At 37.6% G+C, this 20,924-nt stretch overlaps 1 protein-coding gene across 4 annotated transcripts in view; it reads left to right on the top strand.

Annotated features, from left to right (window-relative positions):
* Window positions 1–20,924, top strand: part of JADE1 (jade family PHD finger 1) — an 89,864-nt gene that overhangs the window by 33,728 nt on the left and 35,212 nt on the right. For all 4 annotated transcript variants that reach the window (XR_014027143.1, XM_081333072.1, XM_081333070.1 and 1 more), the window contains 5 exons: window positions 3,484–3,641; window positions 10,017–10,204; window positions 14,870–15,081; window positions 18,444–18,611; window positions 19,999–20,115. Coding sequence is in view for 3 of the 4 variants with exons in the window: in XM_081333072.1 (XP_081189198.1) it covers window positions 3,484–3,641; window positions 10,017–10,204; window positions 14,870–15,081; window positions 18,444–18,611; window positions 19,999–20,115 (843 nt within the window). In the remaining variant the exon portion in view is untranslated. The remainder of the gene's footprint in view (window positions 1–3,483; window positions 3,642–10,016; window positions 10,205–14,869; window positions 15,082–18,443; window positions 18,612–19,998; window positions 20,116–20,924) is intronic.

The following is a 20,924-nucleotide window of genomic DNA, read 5'->3' as shown; positions in this document are numbered from 1 at the left end:
GAAAATTCCGATACAATCAGCTGCAGTCAACCTCACCCACCACCTTGCAATCTGAGGTCTCTGCTGCCCTGTGTTGACTTTTGCTGTATTCTTGGCTCTTGTTGCTGATGAGGTGTGTCCCTCCTGGCCCTTCACACAAGACAACTGGCCATATGAGCCCATCTTCCCCATAAGAAATTGCTGTGTGCAACATTGGGAAGAAACCCTTGTGTAGCCAACAGCTGTCTTGCAAAGGGCCTGCCCCGGGTATGCTTGGTCAGTAACAGATGTCAGTAGCTGAAGAAGATGTGAAGGGCAGCAGGGGCTGCAAAATCCAGGAAGTTAATATAGATGGGGAGAAGATAGGTGGTGAGGAAAGTTAAAGTACTACTGTGTTCATAAGTGTGAGCAGGCTGCCTTGTACCCAAATTTTGATGATGTGACTATAGCGACGCTGAGGCAGCTGAGACTCAGGGACAAGTCATAAGTCCCTTCATTCAGTGCCTCTATAACTTCAAATGATCACTGAACAAATGATCATAAATTGAGGACCATTTGATACCGACATGTAGTCTTGTTAGAACATGTGGCATTGTAAGGATTCCGTCTCTGCTTCTTTGTAGTGGATTTTTTCCCCCAATTTTTTTATTAATTTTCTATTACATTTGATTAGTGCTTAATAAACATTGTGTTGTCTGGGTTAATTTGTTTGCTTAATAATACAAGTTACATTCTTAGTCTCTACCCCTTTTTTCCAACCATTGATAAAGTAAATTCCATGTTCGAAAATATTCTATATCTTCTTTCTCATTGATCCTCAATGTAAGTCTGTCCATTTCAGCACAGTCCAATATCTTCTTGATTATCTCTTCGTCTGGTGGTGTTTCTTCATTCTTCCAGTGCTGAGCAAATACAATCCTTGCTGCTATTAGTACATGCAATGTTAAATATACACTTTGCTTATCAGATTTTTCTAGTATTATACCTAGTAAGCTGATTGAATCATATATTATCCAATGCACACAGTACTTTTAAATTCCTTCGGGTCCAAAGCAAAATTTTGAGCCAAGGCTGCAGAATAGTGCATCTGAATGGTAGATAATATTGTAGCTTTTAAAACAGGCCCCCATCCTTTTAGGCATCAGGGACTGGTTCTGTGGAGAAACATTTTTCCGCGGACCAGAGGGGGCGCAGTTTCATGTACTGCCTGCAGCCAGCGGATGGGGCTTCACTTGTTTGCGGGGCCCGGTTGCTGGTATGTTGCGGCCTGGTGCCGGTCCATGGACCAGGGATTGGGGACTTCTGTTTTAAAACATACTGTTGATAGGAATATTTGCATTGAAAAGTCATTATACATAATACAAGTAGTTCTCAACATACGACCACAATTGAGCCCAAAATTTCTGTTGCTAAGTGAGACATTTGTTGAGTTTTGCCCCATTTTATGACCTTTATTGATATAGTTGTTAAGCGAATCAGTACAGTTGTTAAGTTAGTAACATAGTTGTTAAATGAACCTGGTTTCCCCATGGACTTTGCTTGTTGGAAGATTGCAAAAGGTGATCACATGCAACTGTCACAAATATATCTCAATTGCCATGCCTCTGAATTTTGATTATGTGACCATGGGGATGCTGCAACAATTTTAAGTGTGAAAAACGGTCATAGTTCAATTTTTTTAAGTGCTGTTGTAACTCTGAATCACCACTAAACTAACTGTTATAAGTTGAGGACTACTTGTATGTTTGGTTTGGGCTTTGCTTTGGTTTGGGCTTTGGTTTGGTCCATGCCAGTCTTCCCTGAGATCCGTGGGATTTCCAGAATTGTCAGCCAACATAATATAAATATATATGTGTTTGTGGATATGCATTGTGACTTGCTTCTGCTCTGCACGCTTCTGAGAAATGTACCATCTTCTGCAGGAGGTCTATATCTTCAACACGTTCAGTGGAGAACTTCTTCCCAATGGCATAGTGCTAGTACAGATTAATATTTCAGTTGAAATAGGCACAAATATTGCTTTCATCAGCTGAACGCCACATAGGAATACTGTAAATGAATGTGTAACTGATGGTATGGCTTTAGGCTCAATTTTCATTGTACTTTTTTAAATGCTAAAATGATCTCTACAATATAAAAGCAATCATCCCTTGAGCTTTATTTACAGCTAGTGTTTACTTCATGTTGAAAGAATACTGACATATTGGTTGAGAAAATATTGGCTTCTGCAACCCTATCTTATTCTTAAATTATGATAATTGTACTAAAAGGTTGATGCTCCCATATCTTTTGAAAAAGATTTCACAGAGTCACTAGGTTGTAATTGCCAAAGAATATATTGATGGTGTGTGGAAATGTAAGGATATGTATTTACTGTTCCATTTCATTATTTCTTTTACCCAGAATTTGCCTGTTATGGTGGATAGTTTCTTGTTACTGACGTTCCCTTTGAGATGCGTTTTTCGATAGAATTTAAACTGTTCAAGATAAAGTAGATAGATGTTGGCCATAGGTGCATGATTAGCTGAAACTAGGAAATACAGGTCTTGGCTTAAAAAGATATCAATAAAATAATCTGACTTAGGTACTGTACTTTATACTAAGTAAAGAGAGATTTACAGTATTTGGGTTTGGTATCTTATTTGGGGACTCATTTAGGAAATCTTTGAACAACTGATAAAGCTTTTTTGATTGGATCATACGAAGGGGTGGTCATTAATATAAAGTGGGACAGATCTGAAGGACATGTTTTTTACTTCTGGTTCAGCATGGTAATACGAATGAACATCTGGATACTTGAAAGGGCATGTTAGTTAATGGTGAGAGGCCTTTTGTTATGTTCTCCTGAAAACCGTGAATTACACAGTAGAAGTATTACATATAACTTTATCCATATACTACTAAAAACACTCGTTCTCATAATCTTTAATTTGGCAAAACAGTGCATTGTAGGGCAACAAAGAAAGGATTTTAAGTGGGCTAGCTCAGGGGTCCCCAACCTTTTGGGCACCAGGGACCGGTTCCGTGAAGAGAAGTTTTTCCATGGACTGGAAGGGGCGTGGTTTCGTGCGCTGCCTGCATCCCACGGAGGGGGCTTCGCTTGTTTGCACGGACCGGTTTCTAAAATGCTGCAGACTAGTGACGATCAACGGACTGGGGGTTGCATCCAAAATCTGGAACCCATGACTCATGAAATTGAAATTTGGCAAATTTTGTAAAACATTTATGACAGAATTATCATAAACATTTTATGACACAATACAAAATATCAGAAAACATGTGGTCAACTCCTGATCTGACTGTGCTATATAGTTCAACCTGGAGAATTTTCAAGGCAGATATGTCTTTGACTATCTCCCCGAGTTTTTTTAAAAGATTTAAAGTACTTTAAAAGCTCTACTATTATTGAAGGGGTTGAGGGATCTGGTAAGGAAATATCTCTGAAAAGATGCTTCAATATGACATGGGTTGTCTAGTCATTTCTATTTCTTTGTGTCTCTACAGGTGTTCAGAACAGACCTGATAACTGCTATGAAGCTGCCTGATTCTTCCCAGCTGAATCCTGACGAGTATTATGTGCTGGCAGATCCCTGGAGACAAGAATGGGAGAAAGGTGTTCAGGTGCCAGTCAGCCCAGGGACTATACCAGAACCAGTAGCCAGGTATATTTTGGTGCAGCCAGTTAGAAAAAGAAAACAAACACATTCCCCTCACCTTTTAAACAGTTTTTAAAATGTATACTTTGTTACTCTGAAAGTGGAGTGTTCCATAATTTGGATTTATCTCAGATTATGTGCTGTCTATGAAAAAGAAGGCAGAGTCTTAATCCTCTTTAGGATTAATATTAATAACTGGATTACTTCCCGTTATTGAAAAGAGATATAAGAGTTAATGAACAAGAACTCAGCATGTCATGTAAATTCATTGTTTAGTTGGTGGCATTTTAATAGTTCCATAATACGATTGCTGTGTGAAATAGAATTCTTCCCAACAACTGATTTTTCACTCTTAAAGTTCTGTAGCGCTTCATTTCAGGTGGCAGATGTGAGCAAAACCTTACTCATCAGCAGATTTACTACTCACAATTTAAGCCCTTTACATGGCAGGTTGAGGACTTATTTTTAACTTGATGTAGTGGCAGAAGGAAGTCTCTTGTATTGCCAGAAAAATAGTTCCTCGTAACCTGAGATTCACTTTAAACCTTTCGTTGGAAACAGCATAAGTTGTTCTTATATCAGTCCAGACTTCACAAGCAAGTAAATGCAACTTCCTCATATCTGAATCTGAAGTATTTTTTTTTACAAATTTTATTGATTTTCTAATATTACATTCACATATTTGAAAAGCAACGTGGTGGCTGGGTAGTAGTAATTCAATTACATACAGATATCATTAGTACAGATTTCAAATTGCTACCATAAACATCTCTCTTTTTCTCTTCATATATACTATTTGTAGATTTAAAGACAAGTTTTATCCTATCAATCACATAGAAAATAACTTTCTTACATATATCCATAGTTTTTAGTTTACACATATTCTAATTGTTTTAACATACAATCTTTTAGACAATCAATGACCTAATAGATTTTTCAATTTTAATTTCCACTAACGTTTAGATTTAACGTTCGATATTTATCATTCCCCAGATTTTTAGTATTCTCCAATTCATCTATCACCATTCCTCACAAAATCTAATATTCAAAATACACATCCGTTTACTTAACTTTTCACCCTCTATGTCAACAAATTAAGGATACAATATTATATCCTTCCTTTTTGCTAATTTTCAGTTGTTTTTTTTAAGTAGTAATCAACATTTCTTTTTATTTCAATATTTAATAGAGTGAGCGCCTGTTACTTGTCCCAGCTTCTGCCAACCTAGCAGTTCGAAAGCACGTAAAAATGCAAGTAGAAAAATAGGGACCACTACGGTGGGAAGGTAACAGCGTTCTGTGCACCTTTGGCGTCTAGTCATGCCGGCCACATGACCATGGAGACGTCCTCAGACAAGCGCTGGCTCTTCGGCTTTGAAGCGGAGATGAGCACCGGCCCCTAGAGTCGGAAACGACTAGCACGCATGTGCGGGGGAACCTTTACCTTTACCTTTTATCTTCCTCTTTGTATCTGCTATCTCTTAAACTGATAATTTTCCTTTTTAACATTTCATATAGACCTATTTATTATTTTTATTACTTATTACTATTTTCAACAATAGGTTTTTAGCTTGTCTACATTATTCACCTTTACATGACCTTTATGCACAAATCAATATTCAAATTAGCTATTAATATTTATACTGCTAAATTTTAATGACCAAATTTTTTTCTTTATCTCAGTTCATAACAATGTCTTGTGTTCAACATATACATCTTATCTATTTTAGTACATTCTGTTTCAGATTTCAGTAAGATCGTCGAAACTCCATTCTTCGTGAGTCTTCTGGCTTTTTTCCTTTGCCAAATCATATTCCATGTCCTTGTTTTTGGGTCATCGAACCAATATCCTTGTAATATCATGTATATTAATTGATATTGGCACAACCATCCGATCGCCATTTTCTTGAGAGGACTTGTAGGTCTAGTGGGTCGTCTCTTTATTCTTCCATATTGACGTAGTTGTTCTGAATTGTTTGTCTTCTCAGCCAAATGTTCTTTTTCTAGGTCCTCTAGTTCCTTCTGAGTTGTATAAGAAACCTTTTCCTTTTTCCAAGTTGTCAATGTCTTTTCAAATATCAATATTTGTTTAATAGTAGATTCTTCTGTCATTGTACTTGAATGTTTCATTTTTTCTATTGTATTTTGTATAGATGATTCTTTAGTTGTGGTCAAAGTTTGGGCTTTCATATCTGGGCTGTCGTCTTGTTCCTTTACATAGCCTCTTAATATTTCATTCGTCGTTGTAAGAATTTGGATTAGTGTTTTCAACATAGTGAGAGTTTGTTGATCTTCCTCCATAAATAAATTTTATTCCTGGTCTTCTTCCATATTGGTATTTTAAGCTAAAGGCTCTACACTTAGAAAATCCAAAAGAGAGATTTTTTTTTTCCTAGGTTGGGAACACAAAGCCTTTCACAGCTGTTGTTTCAAAGTTCTCAAGGTTATGTATCTTAGCTATTTCCCTGGGCAGTCAGCCAGGCCCCTTTTAAAGTTTGAGTCCCAAAGTTGTCTTAATCTTTTCAGTTTTTCTTTTTTTCTTTTCATAAGAAAGAATCCAGATTTGCAACAGAAGTAGACAATGAAAAATAGGAAATATTTTTTTTTCAATCCACATGCTTTGAGAAAGTTCCAATTGGGATTCAGTTACTTTTTCAATGTTTAAAACGCCCCTGGGTATTTAGTCGTCGCTCTTTCTGGAGGGAGGGCAAAAGTCCCCCTTCCCTCACCGCAGGGGGGAGAATGCTTAGCAGCTTAAGGAGGTATAGAAAGTAATTTGGGTGTAAAAGAGGTAGATCTCACCCAGTCTCTTCCGTGCTGCTTTAAGAGTTGCCTGGTGGAAAATATGACTTCGGCTGTTCACAGCCTAGGGACGAGCCATAATGGCCGGTCCTTTTGTCCGCCGGTTTGGAGGGATTGCCAGGTCGAACGGGAGAGTTGCAGCTCTCCTGCGATTCAGCGAGCGCCCCTCCTTGCTGGTCGCCTCTTTGGGGTGACTTTCGGCCCCTTTCAGGGCCCCGCAGCGATGCGAAACTGGATGGGGGAGAGAGAGCAAGTCTCCCAGCTGTCCACAGCGGCTGCGTGACAAACCGGAAGCCCTGAATCTGAAGTATTGACAATTCAAAGTTGAAAAGTGGCATGATGCACAGGAGCAGCAGCTCTAGAGACATGAACTCTAAATCTTAACAAAACAGACATTTTGATAGATACTGCTGATAATCTCCATACAGAGGTTAACTGACGAATTTTCTCGGAAAGTCTGTTTCTGTGTATGTATAAAATATGAGAAGCTGCTGAATAGTAGATTATTGTTTCTAGACTATATTGTCTGCTTGAATCAGTAGCACATGCAGAGCACTCAAGGCAAAGTTTTTTTTATGTCACCTGCCACTTGTTTCTTTTAAGTAGAGATGGTAAGAAATAAACCACACACTTTCTGCATGCAGTTTTGTGTTCTTAAGTTTAAAATAGATTCATATTGGTGACTTTGAAATTTAGAATGTTGATGAATATAATGTGGAATTTAAACATAAAAGGCAATGTGAGCAGTTCAGAGAGGTTTTCATAGAAGGGTATGTGAAATTGCTTTAGGTAAAAAACAATTGCATTTTTTATATCTAATGGTTACCCTTTCATCTCATTGTGAGGGATATCCTATGATTTATTCCTGTGGTTTTTAGTCTAACTTAATTTACTTCAGCATGCAAATTCAAATTTGTGTGATAGATCTTTGGATTTCAAACCCCCCCATTTTTTTTAAAGAATAGCCATTTTATAGAATAGCCTATATTCTGATCTTCTAATGTGAATATAACTAATTTTGTTCAGATTCTATCATAGAAATACGATGTATAAATACTGAATTGAATCAAATATGTTAATCTATAATGTTTAATTGCAACTACCCTGGTCTTGTTTAGTATTCTTCCATTTTTTACACACATACACATGGATGCATGCCCTTATTCTTTTGTAGGTCTTAAATTGATTATAGAAATGGAAGACTGTAGCCTTTCCTGCTTTCCATATTTGTAGAGCTACTAATTTACCTCTTAGTAAATTCTGTTAGAATTTATGGTAATTCAAAAGGGCCTGGGTATTAAGCACTCCTTCCATATACCATTCTGTGCCTGATACATCCATATAATGGGAATTTTCATTGTTCGGTGATGCAGCTATGTGATTTGTTCAGTGTGGGAAAGTGGAGGAAAAAGAATTCTCCATTAAGTTCGTGATAATATTTGATGCACGCACCTGTTCTTATAGGCCTAATTTTGGTAAAATTTGGTAAAATTCTTAACACCATCTATCAAATGATGATATAAAATTATTGACAGTAATAAATATTATTTTTTCTTTGGAGATCCAGAAATTTTTATCACATGCTACCCATGCACACTTACCACTGTATAGATTTCACTGGAGTACCGTATTAGTAGATTTTATAATAGTGAAATTGCTCTGATCATGGCTCAATATATGATACTGTCAGTCCAGTGAATGTAGAAACCTGAGCCTCTTCCCTTCTCCAGGGTTCTTACGTTAACTCTATTATATAGAACAGATTATTATGTGGTTATATTAAGCATAAATTGCAACAAGGAACTATAATACAAACCAGAAAATACAGTTGTGATTATAAAATATAAAACCCCTTATATATGCTTTTAAGAGTATATATAAAATAAACTAAAAAGAAAAAGGCTAATTTTTTAAAATCCATATATGGTATTTATTTTACATGCTATGATGGTGTTTCAAACCTTTCAATTGTTACCTACTACTAACTCCCCTGGATTCATAATGCCAAAATTACAGTAGAAAAATAGTGAGAAAGTTTAGATGAATTTCTGACATACCGTATTTTTCGGACCATAAGACGCACTTTTCCCCTCCCAAAAGTGGGTGGAAAAACGAGGTGCGTCTTATGGTCCGAAGGTAAACGAAAACACTTGTCTCCCGTTCAGTCAACGCAGTCCATCAGCTCCATTGGAGAGACGTGATTGAATGAAGACATGGAATTCTCTGCCCCGCCCCTGTGATTGGTCGGCAGGGGAGGAAATACGGATGTGCCTGCCATGCCTTCTGACTGCCTCCCCCTCCCTGCGCGCGCACATTTTCTTTCTTTTACCTCGCTGCTAAAGAAATAGTTTTTGCTAAACTAAACCTCATAGGCGACTTGCCCCAGCAAAGCCGTGAGGAGTTGTCCCTGCAGGTTTCTCTGCCAAGTTTATTGGAAGTGATTTCCCATTTGCAAGATAATACTGCTAATTGTTTGAAATTGCTTCAGCATCTTAGAAAACCTATTCAGGGAAAAGAAACTACCGGTACCTACCTTTCTTTCTTTCTTTCTTTCTTTCTTTCTTTCTTTCTTTCTTTCTTTCTTTCTTTCTTTCTTTCTTTCTTTCTTTCTTTCTTTCTTTCTTTTTCTTTCTTTCTTTCTTTCTTTCTTTCTTTCTTTCTTTCTTTCTTTCTTTCTTTCTTTCTTTCTCTTTCTCTCTTTCTCTCTCCCTCCCTCCTTTCTTTCTTTCTTCTTTCTCTTACTTCCTTCTCTCTTTCTTCCTTCCTTCTCCCTCCCTCCCTCCCTCCCTCCCTTCCTTCCTTCCTTCCTTCCTTCCTTCTCTCTCTCTCTCTTCCTTGCTCCCTCCATCCTCCCTCCTTTCTTTTTCCTTCTTTCTTTCTTTCTTTCTTTCTTTCTTTCTTTCTTTCTTTCTTTCTTTCTTTCTTTCTTTCTTTCTTTCTTTCTTTCTTTCTTTCTTTCTTTCTTTCTTTCTTTCTTTCTTTCTTTCTTTCTTTCTTTCTTTCTTTCTTTCTATCTCTTTCTTCCTCCCTCCCTCCCTCCTTCTCTCTCTCTCTCTCCCTCCCCTCCTTCCTTCCTAGTATAACGGTACTATTTGGTTCAGAATATTTTTTTCTTGTTTTCCTGCTCTAAAAACTGGGTGCGTCTTATGGTCAGGTGCGTCTTATGGTCCGAAAAATACGGTAATTAAAATGAGATATTCAGATAGGGTAAAATTATTAACTCTTCTGTAATAGTCCCACCAACTGAATGGTGCTATAACATAATTAATTTATCACTTCTGCTTATGGTGATACAAAATAACAGGAAAATACATCGTTCCTTGGCTTATCTTTTGTTACTCAGATATTATGCCTTTTTAAATTATAACTTCAATATTTTCTGAAAATGGAAAAAGCAGAGTCTAAGTCGAGAAAAAAAATAAGCTTTGTAGAATGGCAAAATCAGACATAATGTATTTTCTTTTTTGGGGTGGGGTGGAATATATTATTATATATTTAGCAGTAGCAGTATGGAAAGAATGAGGTTTTGGTTCTTATAGAAGAATTACTGCATTGAACCCCAGTTTGCTACACTTTCAGGATTGTGTCTGAAACAAAAGCTGTCGTATTTTCAAGACCTCGGAAATATATCCTGTCTTCAGGCTCTGAGCCCCCTGAGCTTGGATATGTTGACATTCGAACTTTGGCAGAGAGTGTGTGCCGCTATGACCTTAACTACATGGATGTAGCATGGCTGGAATTGGCCAATGAAGAATTCAAAGAGATGGGTAAGTGCTAGTTCCAGTTACAGCCCCAAGTTAGAGAAGTAACAGGGAAGAATTGAAGTAGGGTTTCTGAACTAACCAGTGTACTATATGGGGTTCATTTATAGTTTCTGGGTGGAAGAGGTGGGGAGAAAAACTGCTTATAAATAAATTGTATGTGGGTGGGATGGGGAGATGGATTTGAGTGAATTATTAGATGTTAACATCTCAGATATATACTCAAAGTTAGGATTTTTGAGATTCTTTGGAAGTCTGCAGGAAAAGGGAAAGCATACAGTAAGTTAAAAAAAAAATTGATCCCCTGCTGATTTTGTACGTTTGCCCACTAACAAAGAAATGATCAGTCTATAATTTTAATGATAGATTTATTTTAACAGTGACAGACAGAATAACAACAAAAAATCCAGAAAACCGCATTTCAAAAAAGTTATAAATTGATTTGCATTTTAATGAGTGAAATAAGTATTTGATCCTCTATCAATCATCAAGATTTCTGGCTCCCAGGTGTTTTTTATACAGGCAGCACACACTCTTGTTACCTGTATAAAAGACACCTGTCCACAGGAGCAATCAATAAATCAGATTCCAAACTCTCCATTATGGCCAAGACCAAAGAGCTGTCCAAGAATGTCATGGACAAGATTGTAGAGGCTGGAATGGGCTACAAGACTTATCGCCAAGCAGCTTGGTGAGAAGGTGACAACAATTGGTGCGATTATTCGCAAATGGAAGAAACAAAAAATAACTGTCAATCTCCCTGGTTCTGGGGCTCCATGCAAGATCTCAACTCATGGAGTTTCAATGATCATGAGAATGGTGAGGAATCAATCCAGAACTACACCAGAGGATCTTGTCAATGATCTCAAGGCAGCTGGGACCAGTCACCAAGAAAACAATTGGTAACACACTACACCATGAAGGATTGAAATCCTGCAGTGCCTGCTCAAGAAAACACATGTACAGGCCTGTGTGAAGTTTGCCAATGAACATCTGAATGATTCAGGGGAGAACTGGGTGAAAGTGTTGTATTCAGATGAGACCAGAATCGAGCTCTTTGGTATCAACTCAACTTGCCATGTTTGGAGGAGGAGGAATGCTGCCTATGACCCCAAGAACACCATCCCCACCATCAAAACATGGAGGTGGAAACATTATGCATTGGGGGTATTTTTCTGCTAAGGGGACAGGACAACTTCACCGCATCAAAGGGACGATGGATGGGGCCATGTATGTCAAATCTTGGGTGAGAACCTCCTTCCCTCAGCCAGGGCATTGAAAATGGATTGTGGATGGATATTCCAGCATGGCAATGACCCAAAATACAGGGCCAAGGCAACAAAGGAGTGGCTCAAGAAGAAGCACATTAAGGTCCTGTAGTGGCCTAGCTAGTCTCTAGACCTTAATCCCATAGAAAATCTCTGGAGGGAGCTGAAGGTTCGAGATGCCAACTGTCAGCCTCGAAACCTTAATGACTTGGAGAGGATCTGCATAGAGGAGTGGGACAAAATCCCTCCTGAGATGTGTGCAAACCTACTGAGCAACTACAAGAAACGTCTGACCTATGCGATTGCCAACAAGGGTTTTGCCACCAAATACTAAGTCATGTCTTGCAAAAGGGTCAAATACTTATTTCACTCATTAAAATGCAAATCAATTTATAACTTTTTTGAAATGTGTTTTTCTGGATTTTTTTTTTGTTATTCCGTCTCTCAATGTTAAAATAAGCCTACCATTAAAATTACAGACTATTTCTTTGTCAGTGGGCAAAATCAGAGGGGATCAAATAATTTTTTCCCCTTACTGTATCAGGAACACCAGTTCCTTCTTAATATTACATGAATTAATAAAACAGTTATGCTGTTTAGGATTTGCATTCTGAAAACATGGGGATGGTACTAGATGCAATCGTACAGTATATCTTTCAACAAATTGGAGTTGCATAGCTTTGATCTTTTCTAAGGTGGGTAGAAAATATTTTAATTATTGCTGGCTTGTTTGGGAGAAAATCTATAAGTTATATATTTATTTATATATTTCTATGGTTTTATTTTTGTTGTTTTCCTTTGTAAACCAACCAAGGCCTTACTGTTTTAAATGCATATACATGTACAGGTAATCCTCGACCTACAACTGTTTATAATGACTACTCGAAGATATAGCAGCACTGAAAAAAGGGACTTAGGACTGCTTTTCACCCTTATGATCTTTTGCAGCACCCTATGATCACAATTTGCATGCTTAGCAACTGGCATATGTTTATGATAGTTGCGTTGTCTCGGGATCAAGATATCACCTTTTACGACCTTCTGACAAGCAAAGTCAATGGGGAAGCCAGAGTCATTTAGGTTTAGGTTTAATTTAATTTAATATCCATGTTGCTAATATCCGGTGATTCATTTAACAACTGTGGCAAGGAAGGTCATTAAATGGGGCAAATGCACTTAACAACTGTCTTTCTTATCAGTGGAAATTTGAGGCTCAATTGTCGTAAGTCGAGGACTACTTGTACATCCAACTACGTTTAAACAGATAGCTATGTGTTAGAGGTAGTTTACCTCTTATTTTCCAAAAGCCGTCTAGAAGAGCCAAATCTTTAAGACTTTCTATAAACTTAATAGGAGAAGCTTTTATTCTGTGAAAGTGGTTTCAAAGAAGGGCATCATAGCCATAGAACAGATTTCTATATGGATTAGTAAGAATGAATTTAAACTGATTTTGAGGTTATTTATAATTGGCATAAAGTGGACTAAGAATCCTTAACTACGGTGTTCTGCACCAGCGGACCTTTCTGGATTGATTTGAAGAGCAGTCCCATATATACATATAACGAATTACAGTAAACCAACCCTGCACCTATTGGATTGAGAACAATATTGAATTTATGACGGTAGTTTGAAAGTATCCTTTGTTGCAGTTTGTTATGAAGTACCAAATCATTGTTAAAAATCAAGCAATCATTCTTAAAATACGGGATATTATTTTAGCAGCTACTATTAAGGAATTCAGAAACCTGAAAAAGCTACTGTGAAATTGAAAATCAGATTGCGTTATTTGAAGCACACAGTAGTGCCAGTTATTAAGAAAGAATTTAGGCTTTGCTCAGATTTCTTCTTATAAGAAGTTGCTATGCCTAAAGTAATATAATTGGATATAGCCTCCCAAACATTTGGATTTTTTCAGGAATTGGATATTTGCAAATAAAGCTTCTACATGAAAAATATTATCAATTTCTAAAGAAAGGATGCATACAAATCCAAATCCTATGTATCTATGCCAGAGGTCACCAACCTTTCTTAGTTGGCAGACCGGAGGGAAAGGGAGGTGTAAGCATTTTATGCATGCGCATATGGGGCTGCGAGCATGCGCATGATGCAAATGGGGCGGGGCTAGTACTTGCGTGATACTTGCTACCCCTGCCCTGTTCTTGTGCACAGTGCCTTGTTTTAATGCCCCGAGGCTCAGTGTTGGCCCGTTTTTGTGCAGCGCAGCGGTGTGGCGTCCCATTTTTGTGTGGCGGCATCCCGTTTTCATGCCCCGAGGTGTGGCATCAGCCCATTTTTGTGCTCTAAGGCACGGTAGTATCCTGTTTTCGCACCCCGAGGGATGGCATCGGCCCATTTTCATGTCCCGAGGCGTAGCATTGGCTCGTTTTCATGCCCCAAGGCGCGGTGGCATCTTGCTTTCGCACCCCAAGGCGCAGTGTTGGCTGGTTTTTGCATTGCTCAGCATGGGGTATGTGCGCGCACACATGCTGCACTGGCCAGCCTGTCCCGCGGCCTGGTGGTCAGTAGCCCACGGCCCACTACAGGGCCGCGACCCACAGGTTGGGGACCTCTGGTCTATACCACTAACATTAAAATTAAAGTATGATAAGTATTTTTCTGTGATTAGAAGTATTGCATGTTCATCACTGAATTAAAGGGTTCTGAAGACAGAAGTAGCAGCTTAATGTAATGATACTTAGAGTCATAGTTTAGACCTATCTTCTCCAACTGATTGCTTGACTTCAGCTTCCATCATGATGGTAATGATCATATAGGCTATAGAGAATTAGTTTAAAGTCCATCACATCTGATTTTCACTAAGAACCAAGTACATACTAGCATGTTAAATGATACATCTACTCACCTTTGGGGACAAAGTGGTCTTGAATAAAAGCTATTTTTTTAGGCATTTCTTTGTGTGGATAACTTTTAAAATAAATTCACAACACAGAGTTCTAGAAGTGTCCTAGATGTAGATTCCCAAAGTACCTGCAAAGTAACATCCTTAATTCTTCTAGCTTGAAGAAAGAATTTTACAGGGCCGGTACAACATTGTCTCATCCACACTGTTATTTGGCAGATATGCTAACATCCACCTAATGCATTTGCCCTTTTGATTCAAGGCAAATTAATAAATCTAACATCATAATTTTATGTGCATTTGGGAAGATGGTTAATTTTTACACCCACTTTTTACTTTCATCCTCACATCATGAAACGGTCTGCATGATAGATTGAATGTACCAATTAAGATAAGGCAGTAGTTAATATCAAACATAACTTAAGTCTTTTTTTCTTTTCTTTTCACTTTGATTTCATTTGATTGTTTATATTGCTAAACTTAGATGGTAAGTAAAAGAGAATATGAATATGAAAACTAAATGTCATTATATAAATTAACCAGGGATGCCTGAACTAGATGAATACACCATGGAGAGGATCATGGAAGAATTTGAGCAACGGTGTTACGACAATATGAATCATGCTATCGAGACTGAGGAAGGTCTTGGCATCGAGTATGATGAGGATGTTGTCTGTGATGTTTGTCAGTCTCCAGATGGTGAAGATGGCAATGAAATGGTGTTCTGTGACAAATGCAATATATGTGTTCATCAGGTACAGCAACATGTACAACAATAACATTGGGACTAGTATAATTTCACTGTGATAAGGCAATAAGGATTTTGCACATTCTAAGCATGTTGAAGGTGTTTGAGAGTTCTTAAATATATATGAAATGTATTGATAGAGGCAAAGGGACAGGAATGAAAGGAAATGAGGTAAACTGAGCTAAGTATGGATAATTGTCTCACTTGCCTGGTAGCACTTGGCTGATGCTCTCTGTGCTTAGTCGCTAAGCAGAATCTTGCTTGATTAGTAGTTGAATGGTAGATTTCTAGAAAATACCAAGTTTGTAAACTAGAACGGTAAATATAGGTATATTATAGAACTGGGGTCTCCAACCCCCAGTACTTGGACTACTGGGCGCGGCATAACAGCAACCAGGCCGCACAAGCAAAGCCCCATCTGCGAGATGCAGGCAGCACACAAAACTACGCACCCTTTGGTCCGTGGAAAAACCTCTCTCCACAGAACCGGTCCCTGGTGCCCAAAAAGTTGGAGATATAGAGGATAGATAGTCCTCGATTTAACCATCACAATTGGGACCGGAATCTCAGTTGCTAAGCAAGGTGTCGTGAAGTGAGTTGTGCCCGATTTTACTTTTTTTCTTTTTTGACAAGTGCTCAAATTTTGATCCTGCCACAGTCGTAAGTGTGAGAATGGATCATAAGCCACATTATTCAGTGCCACTGTAATTTCAAACCGTTGTTAAACAAATGTTTAAAACTGAGAACTACCTATAAACATTCCAGAAGAAGGCACTGGAAAGCTGCTTCTGTATTGTTGACAGGAAAAGTACAAGAAACTGTCCATGAAATCATCAGGAATGCATTTTACTTTTTATTCGTGGCTATTAGAAGTTCCATAGTGCTGTGTGAGGCTTAGTGATCAGTGTGTCTTTAGAATTTTGTGTTACTATGAAGATTAGTAGCATTTTGTTGGAAAATACCGTTAACACAAATTCCTACTTGGAATGTTGGTGTTATTGCTGTATTTTTTCATTTGCATTCTGAGTTTTAAATGCTATATTTGGTTTCATGTATATTTTTTTTGTTTTTGTTTTATTTTGAATGTTTGACCTCTTAGGTCAGACATGTCAAACACAAGGCCCGGGGGCCAGATCCGGCCCGCGAAGTGGTTTCATGCGGCCCGCGAAGCCATCCTGGAAAGAGTGAGGGAACGGCCCCCACTGCCTTGGCCCAGAGACCCTCCTTCTGCCAGAGACCCTCAGATCTGTCCCACTCCTGCCCAGGCCCCCATAGGCACCCTTGATGTGAACGATGTAGAGCTGGCCACGCCCACCCGGTAGGCCATACACACTCTAGCCACGCCCACCCAGCAGGCCACGCCCACCCAGGCCATACCCACCCAGCCCCCTGAGGGAAACTGCAATGCTGATTCGGCCCTCAATGAAATTGAGTTTGACACCCCTGTCTTAGGTTTGTTCAGTTGCTGTCCATTTGGCTTCAACATATTCTTGCCTGTAAATCTGCCACTTTGTTGCATTTTTTTTGTAAGCATTCCAAAGTGAGATAAGAGTTTTGATCTGTCTCCTTTTATGCATTGAGAACACTTTCAGACTTCTCTTCCCAAGGTAGAAATATGCTTCACCATTTGGAAAAGGTTATGCATCTCTATGTGGAGAATGGATTACATAGATGAACTTAGCTCAGCCCATCTGTAAGAAATAATCAGAGCGTAGTTATACTTTATGTAAAAGATAGAGTGTGTATTTATGTTTCTGTTAAAACAGATGACTATAATCTTAGATCCCAGGTTTGTTTTGACAGTTGAGGACTTTGGATACAGGCCCCAAATTCTATGAAAGTCCCCACCAATTATTATTTTTAATGCAACAAAAAATAATACACTAATAGGAGTAATGTAGATTACATTTAAATATTGTCCTTGCTCTTTTTTTACTCTACATCCTTTTAAATGTAATCTCCAGCACACCATGCAAAATTCTGTTCTTAGAAATTCAACGAATTGTGGATAGTTAGATTTTTATTTGTTTGTTTGTTGATATCTCACCTTTTATTTTCACAAACAACTCAAGGTGACATACCCTCCTGTTTTCCCTACAACAATCCTGTGAGATGGGTTGGGCTGAGAAAAAGTGACTGGCCCAATATTAATATATTAATATTAATCAACATTTCTGTGAGTTTTTTTCCTGTTGAGGAAGAAATACACTATGTGTGTATTTATTCTCCAGATTTGTTTTTTAAAAAAACTGAGTGGGTTTGTCAGTAAATTTATGGTAAGCCAGAGAAGAGGGCATTTTTATGTTTGAGCTGATTGTGAGCATTTTATACATTTAAAATTATTGCTCAACTGGCAGTCATTCTTACTGCTTTTTAAATTATATTGAACCACAAAACATTAAGCCATCAGAAGCAATGGCCTTTCTAGGAACACCATATCTGTTGCCAGAAGAATAATTAATGTCGTAGCTGCACCTTTTTCTTGAGGCAGAAGCTTTTTTTTGGAAAACCTTCCTCCTCTTTTTTTGTGGGGAGAGGGAGGGTTTTTTTTAAACCGTTGTTCTAAAATTGTTCTCATCTTTCAAGTGGGACACAGATATGTTTTAGGATTTTATTTTAGTTAATAAAATGTTGGCTTAACTCGCAATTGAAATAATCATTATTCATACACAATCTGCCTTCCCTTTGGTAGCACAGCTGGCTAGGATAGATCTTCAGTTTCTCTTTTAGCTTCTTCTATTACACATTGTTTGGTCTATTTCATAGCTTTGTGAACTTAGAAGCAGTTATAAACATGGCCAGAGTCCCATGATTACTAAAAATTGCTTCTTTGTGGTTGAGAATGTATGTCTGCAATTAACATCACAGTCATCTTGGCTGTGGTCCAGTAGATAAATTTGAGAAGCTTTAATTCAGCTGATACCCCACAGTTACATTGAGTTTAAGCCACTCAGAAGCCATTTTAGCAGCAAGGTAATCATATGAATTCATAAAAGTATTCAACCATGATCCAGAGAATGGGCTTTGCTTTTTTTGTTAGATTATTTCTTTTTGTTTGATTTTTAAAAAGAAACAAACTTCATTAGGTTTGCAGAAATGGAAACCTAATAAAACTAAAGATATGAAGGCAATCTTAGTATTAGCCTAAATGTGTTATCAGCAGAATTCAAATTTGTTGTCATGAGCCATATTCTTGTAAACATAAACTAATATTCATCAGCTTCACCTATTCATTTGCTATTTAAGCTTCTCAAACCAGTTACTGGATAATGAAGAAGGTGATAAATACTAAAAACTATTAACAATAAGCTGATACAAATGAAATGTTCTGTTTATACCTGTCTGCTAACTTTTTTTTCCTCATTTCAGGCATGTTATGGCATCCTAAAAGTTCCTGAAGGCAGCTGGCTATGCCGAACCTGTGCTCTTGGTGTCCAGCCGAAATGTTTGTTGTGTCCCAAAAAAGGTGGAGCCATGAAACCAACTCGCAGTGGGACCAAGTGGGTCCATGTTAGTTGTGCCCTCTGGATCCCAGAGGTTGGTGTTTTGAGGGTTTTTTTCTGTCTTTGTTCAGAGTGGCAGATTGGTTAATACATACAGCTTTTTCGGCTAGTAATGGGAATTATATTGGTGCCGCTGGTTATCATGGCAGACAGCGTTAACAATTGATAATGTAGAGCCCATCCCTAATAATTGAGGAGATTGTTAACCCATTTGTACTTGAAATTAGAGGTTCAGGGGAACCTGTTGACTTCAAGATGATCTACATCATGGTCAATGATGAGGGATCCTGAAAATTCAGAATGTTTGATTTTGAACTTAAAAAAAATGTTTTGATTTTGGATCGGTTCTTTTTAGATCCAAAGTAGACAAATTTGATCACCGTGTAACTGTATTTGAAATCAGTAGAGCTGTTTTAAGTTAGATACATTTCCAGAATGATTGAAACAGCCTTTTTCAAACATGAAACAGCTTTCACTCAAAACAAAAAAGTTCAGAATTTGAAATAGTTTGAATTTGAACATTGCCATGTAATAATAGGAGTTAGGTAATAGGAGGTTGCTTATGAGATGCAGACGCATATCTGGCCATTAAAGAGTTTTCTAACATTTTAGTAGAATGTATGAACATTGTTAGGAAGTGGAACTGATTCTAGTTAATGACTGATTTTGTAGCCATGATTGAAAGAGATTTATGTGCCATCTTCCTGCTTTTATAAGGGAGAAGAAAGGGGCATAATGTAACTCTATAACAATTGCAAAGGGAAAGCTAATGGAATATAGAAATACATAATTGCATGCAAAAGAAACTATTTCAGGGATGTTCTGGATTGTTTATTTTTCCTTCCATTCTGAGTTTTAGAAGAAAAACATGACATTTTCAGCAAACATCAGAATATTCTATCATTAAAAAAGAGTCTTGCACATAACTTGAAAGATTCCCTTAGGCCAGGAGAAAAATAAACCCACGTAGCATGCTTTTTCTTTATGATTAGAGTACAAAAATATGGGAAAAGATGCACTGATGCTTGCTTAACTGGTTAATCAAGCATTAACTTGGGCTTCAGTAGGGAATTTGTATTAGATTTGGCCAGAGGATAACAAGTTCAAATTCCTACTCAGTTCACATTCCATTCTTCATCCCCTGCCAGTTACTATCTCATTGTTTGTTATGAGGCCAAAATTGTATGTGTGAAGAATATTGTTTATTGCTGTAACTTGGGAGGAAGGGCAGGATGAAAATGAAATCAATTTATTTCCAATCCTTAAGAATTGTTTAAATGTGTGTATAGTTTGATAAAGTAATACATATCTAGAAATATTGATCTGATGGGATAATCTGAAGGTCAGTATGTCGAGGATAGTTATACTTCAGCTGCTATTTGGTTTTTTAAATAGGTATTATTTTTTTCAATTATTCTTAGGTGAGCATTGGTAGTCCAGAAAAGATGGAGCCCATTACAAAGGTCTCTCATATTCCCAGCAGCAGATGGGCGCTGGTATGCAGTCTTTGTAATGAGAAGATTGGGGCATCCATACAGGTAAATAGAGAAATTGTAAACATTACAAAAACTTGGCAAAGTTCTTTATGTAACTTTTATAGTGATCTTCACATGCTATATCCTTACTACTTTCATGAAATAAATTATAGAATGTGCACTGACATTGGCAGCGCAGATACAACAATTGGGACATTACATGCATTGATTTTACTACATTAATTTTGGATTTTTATTTAGATACACACATTTGGACTTGTCTGCATTGTGTTCGAGAACCTCATTGCCATACTACGGTATTAAATCTATGTTCAGTATGAACTCTGATGGTTATGAATAAACCATGTTGTGATTTAACCTTTTTCTAAGATGGCTTTTGAAATTTCCATTGTCTTTGACATCTGTTTTGCTTAGGAAAAAAATAATATTTTAATAATTTCCAATCGCCTCCTTGCTTTCCCTTTGTTAATACTCCTTTGTGTACTGTGTCATATCTTCTTTCTCTTGGCTTCTTGGAGCTTGTTCAGAGTTTTCTTGTCTATATGCCAGTTATGCTTGCCATCTGATTGTTAGATTTTTTTTTATTACCATTCGTCTCATAATTATTTGTTTTTGAAATCATTTTGTCCCTCTTTGTTCAGAGTTCCTTGCATTACCCACTGAATTTGCAGCTTACTTAGCTATATATACGTTAATCTATGTCTAATTTAGTAGGCACAGATAAATGGATTTCTTTTTTAAAAAATCTAGTATGAGTGGATGCAAGGTTAAATGGAAAATACCAAGCACTTTACTACATTTCTAATTGAAGAGATTCAGTGAAAACTAGCTGTTCACTGATTCATTTCAGA

Source organism: Vipera berus (genome assembly GCF_964194415.1).
Source record: "Vipera berus genome assembly, chromosome: 7".
In the NCBI taxonomy this organism is placed as follows: domain Eukaryota; kingdom Metazoa; phylum Chordata; class Lepidosauria; order Squamata; family Viperidae; genus Vipera; species Vipera berus.
This window is presented reverse-complemented; position numbering and strand designations above follow the sequence as displayed.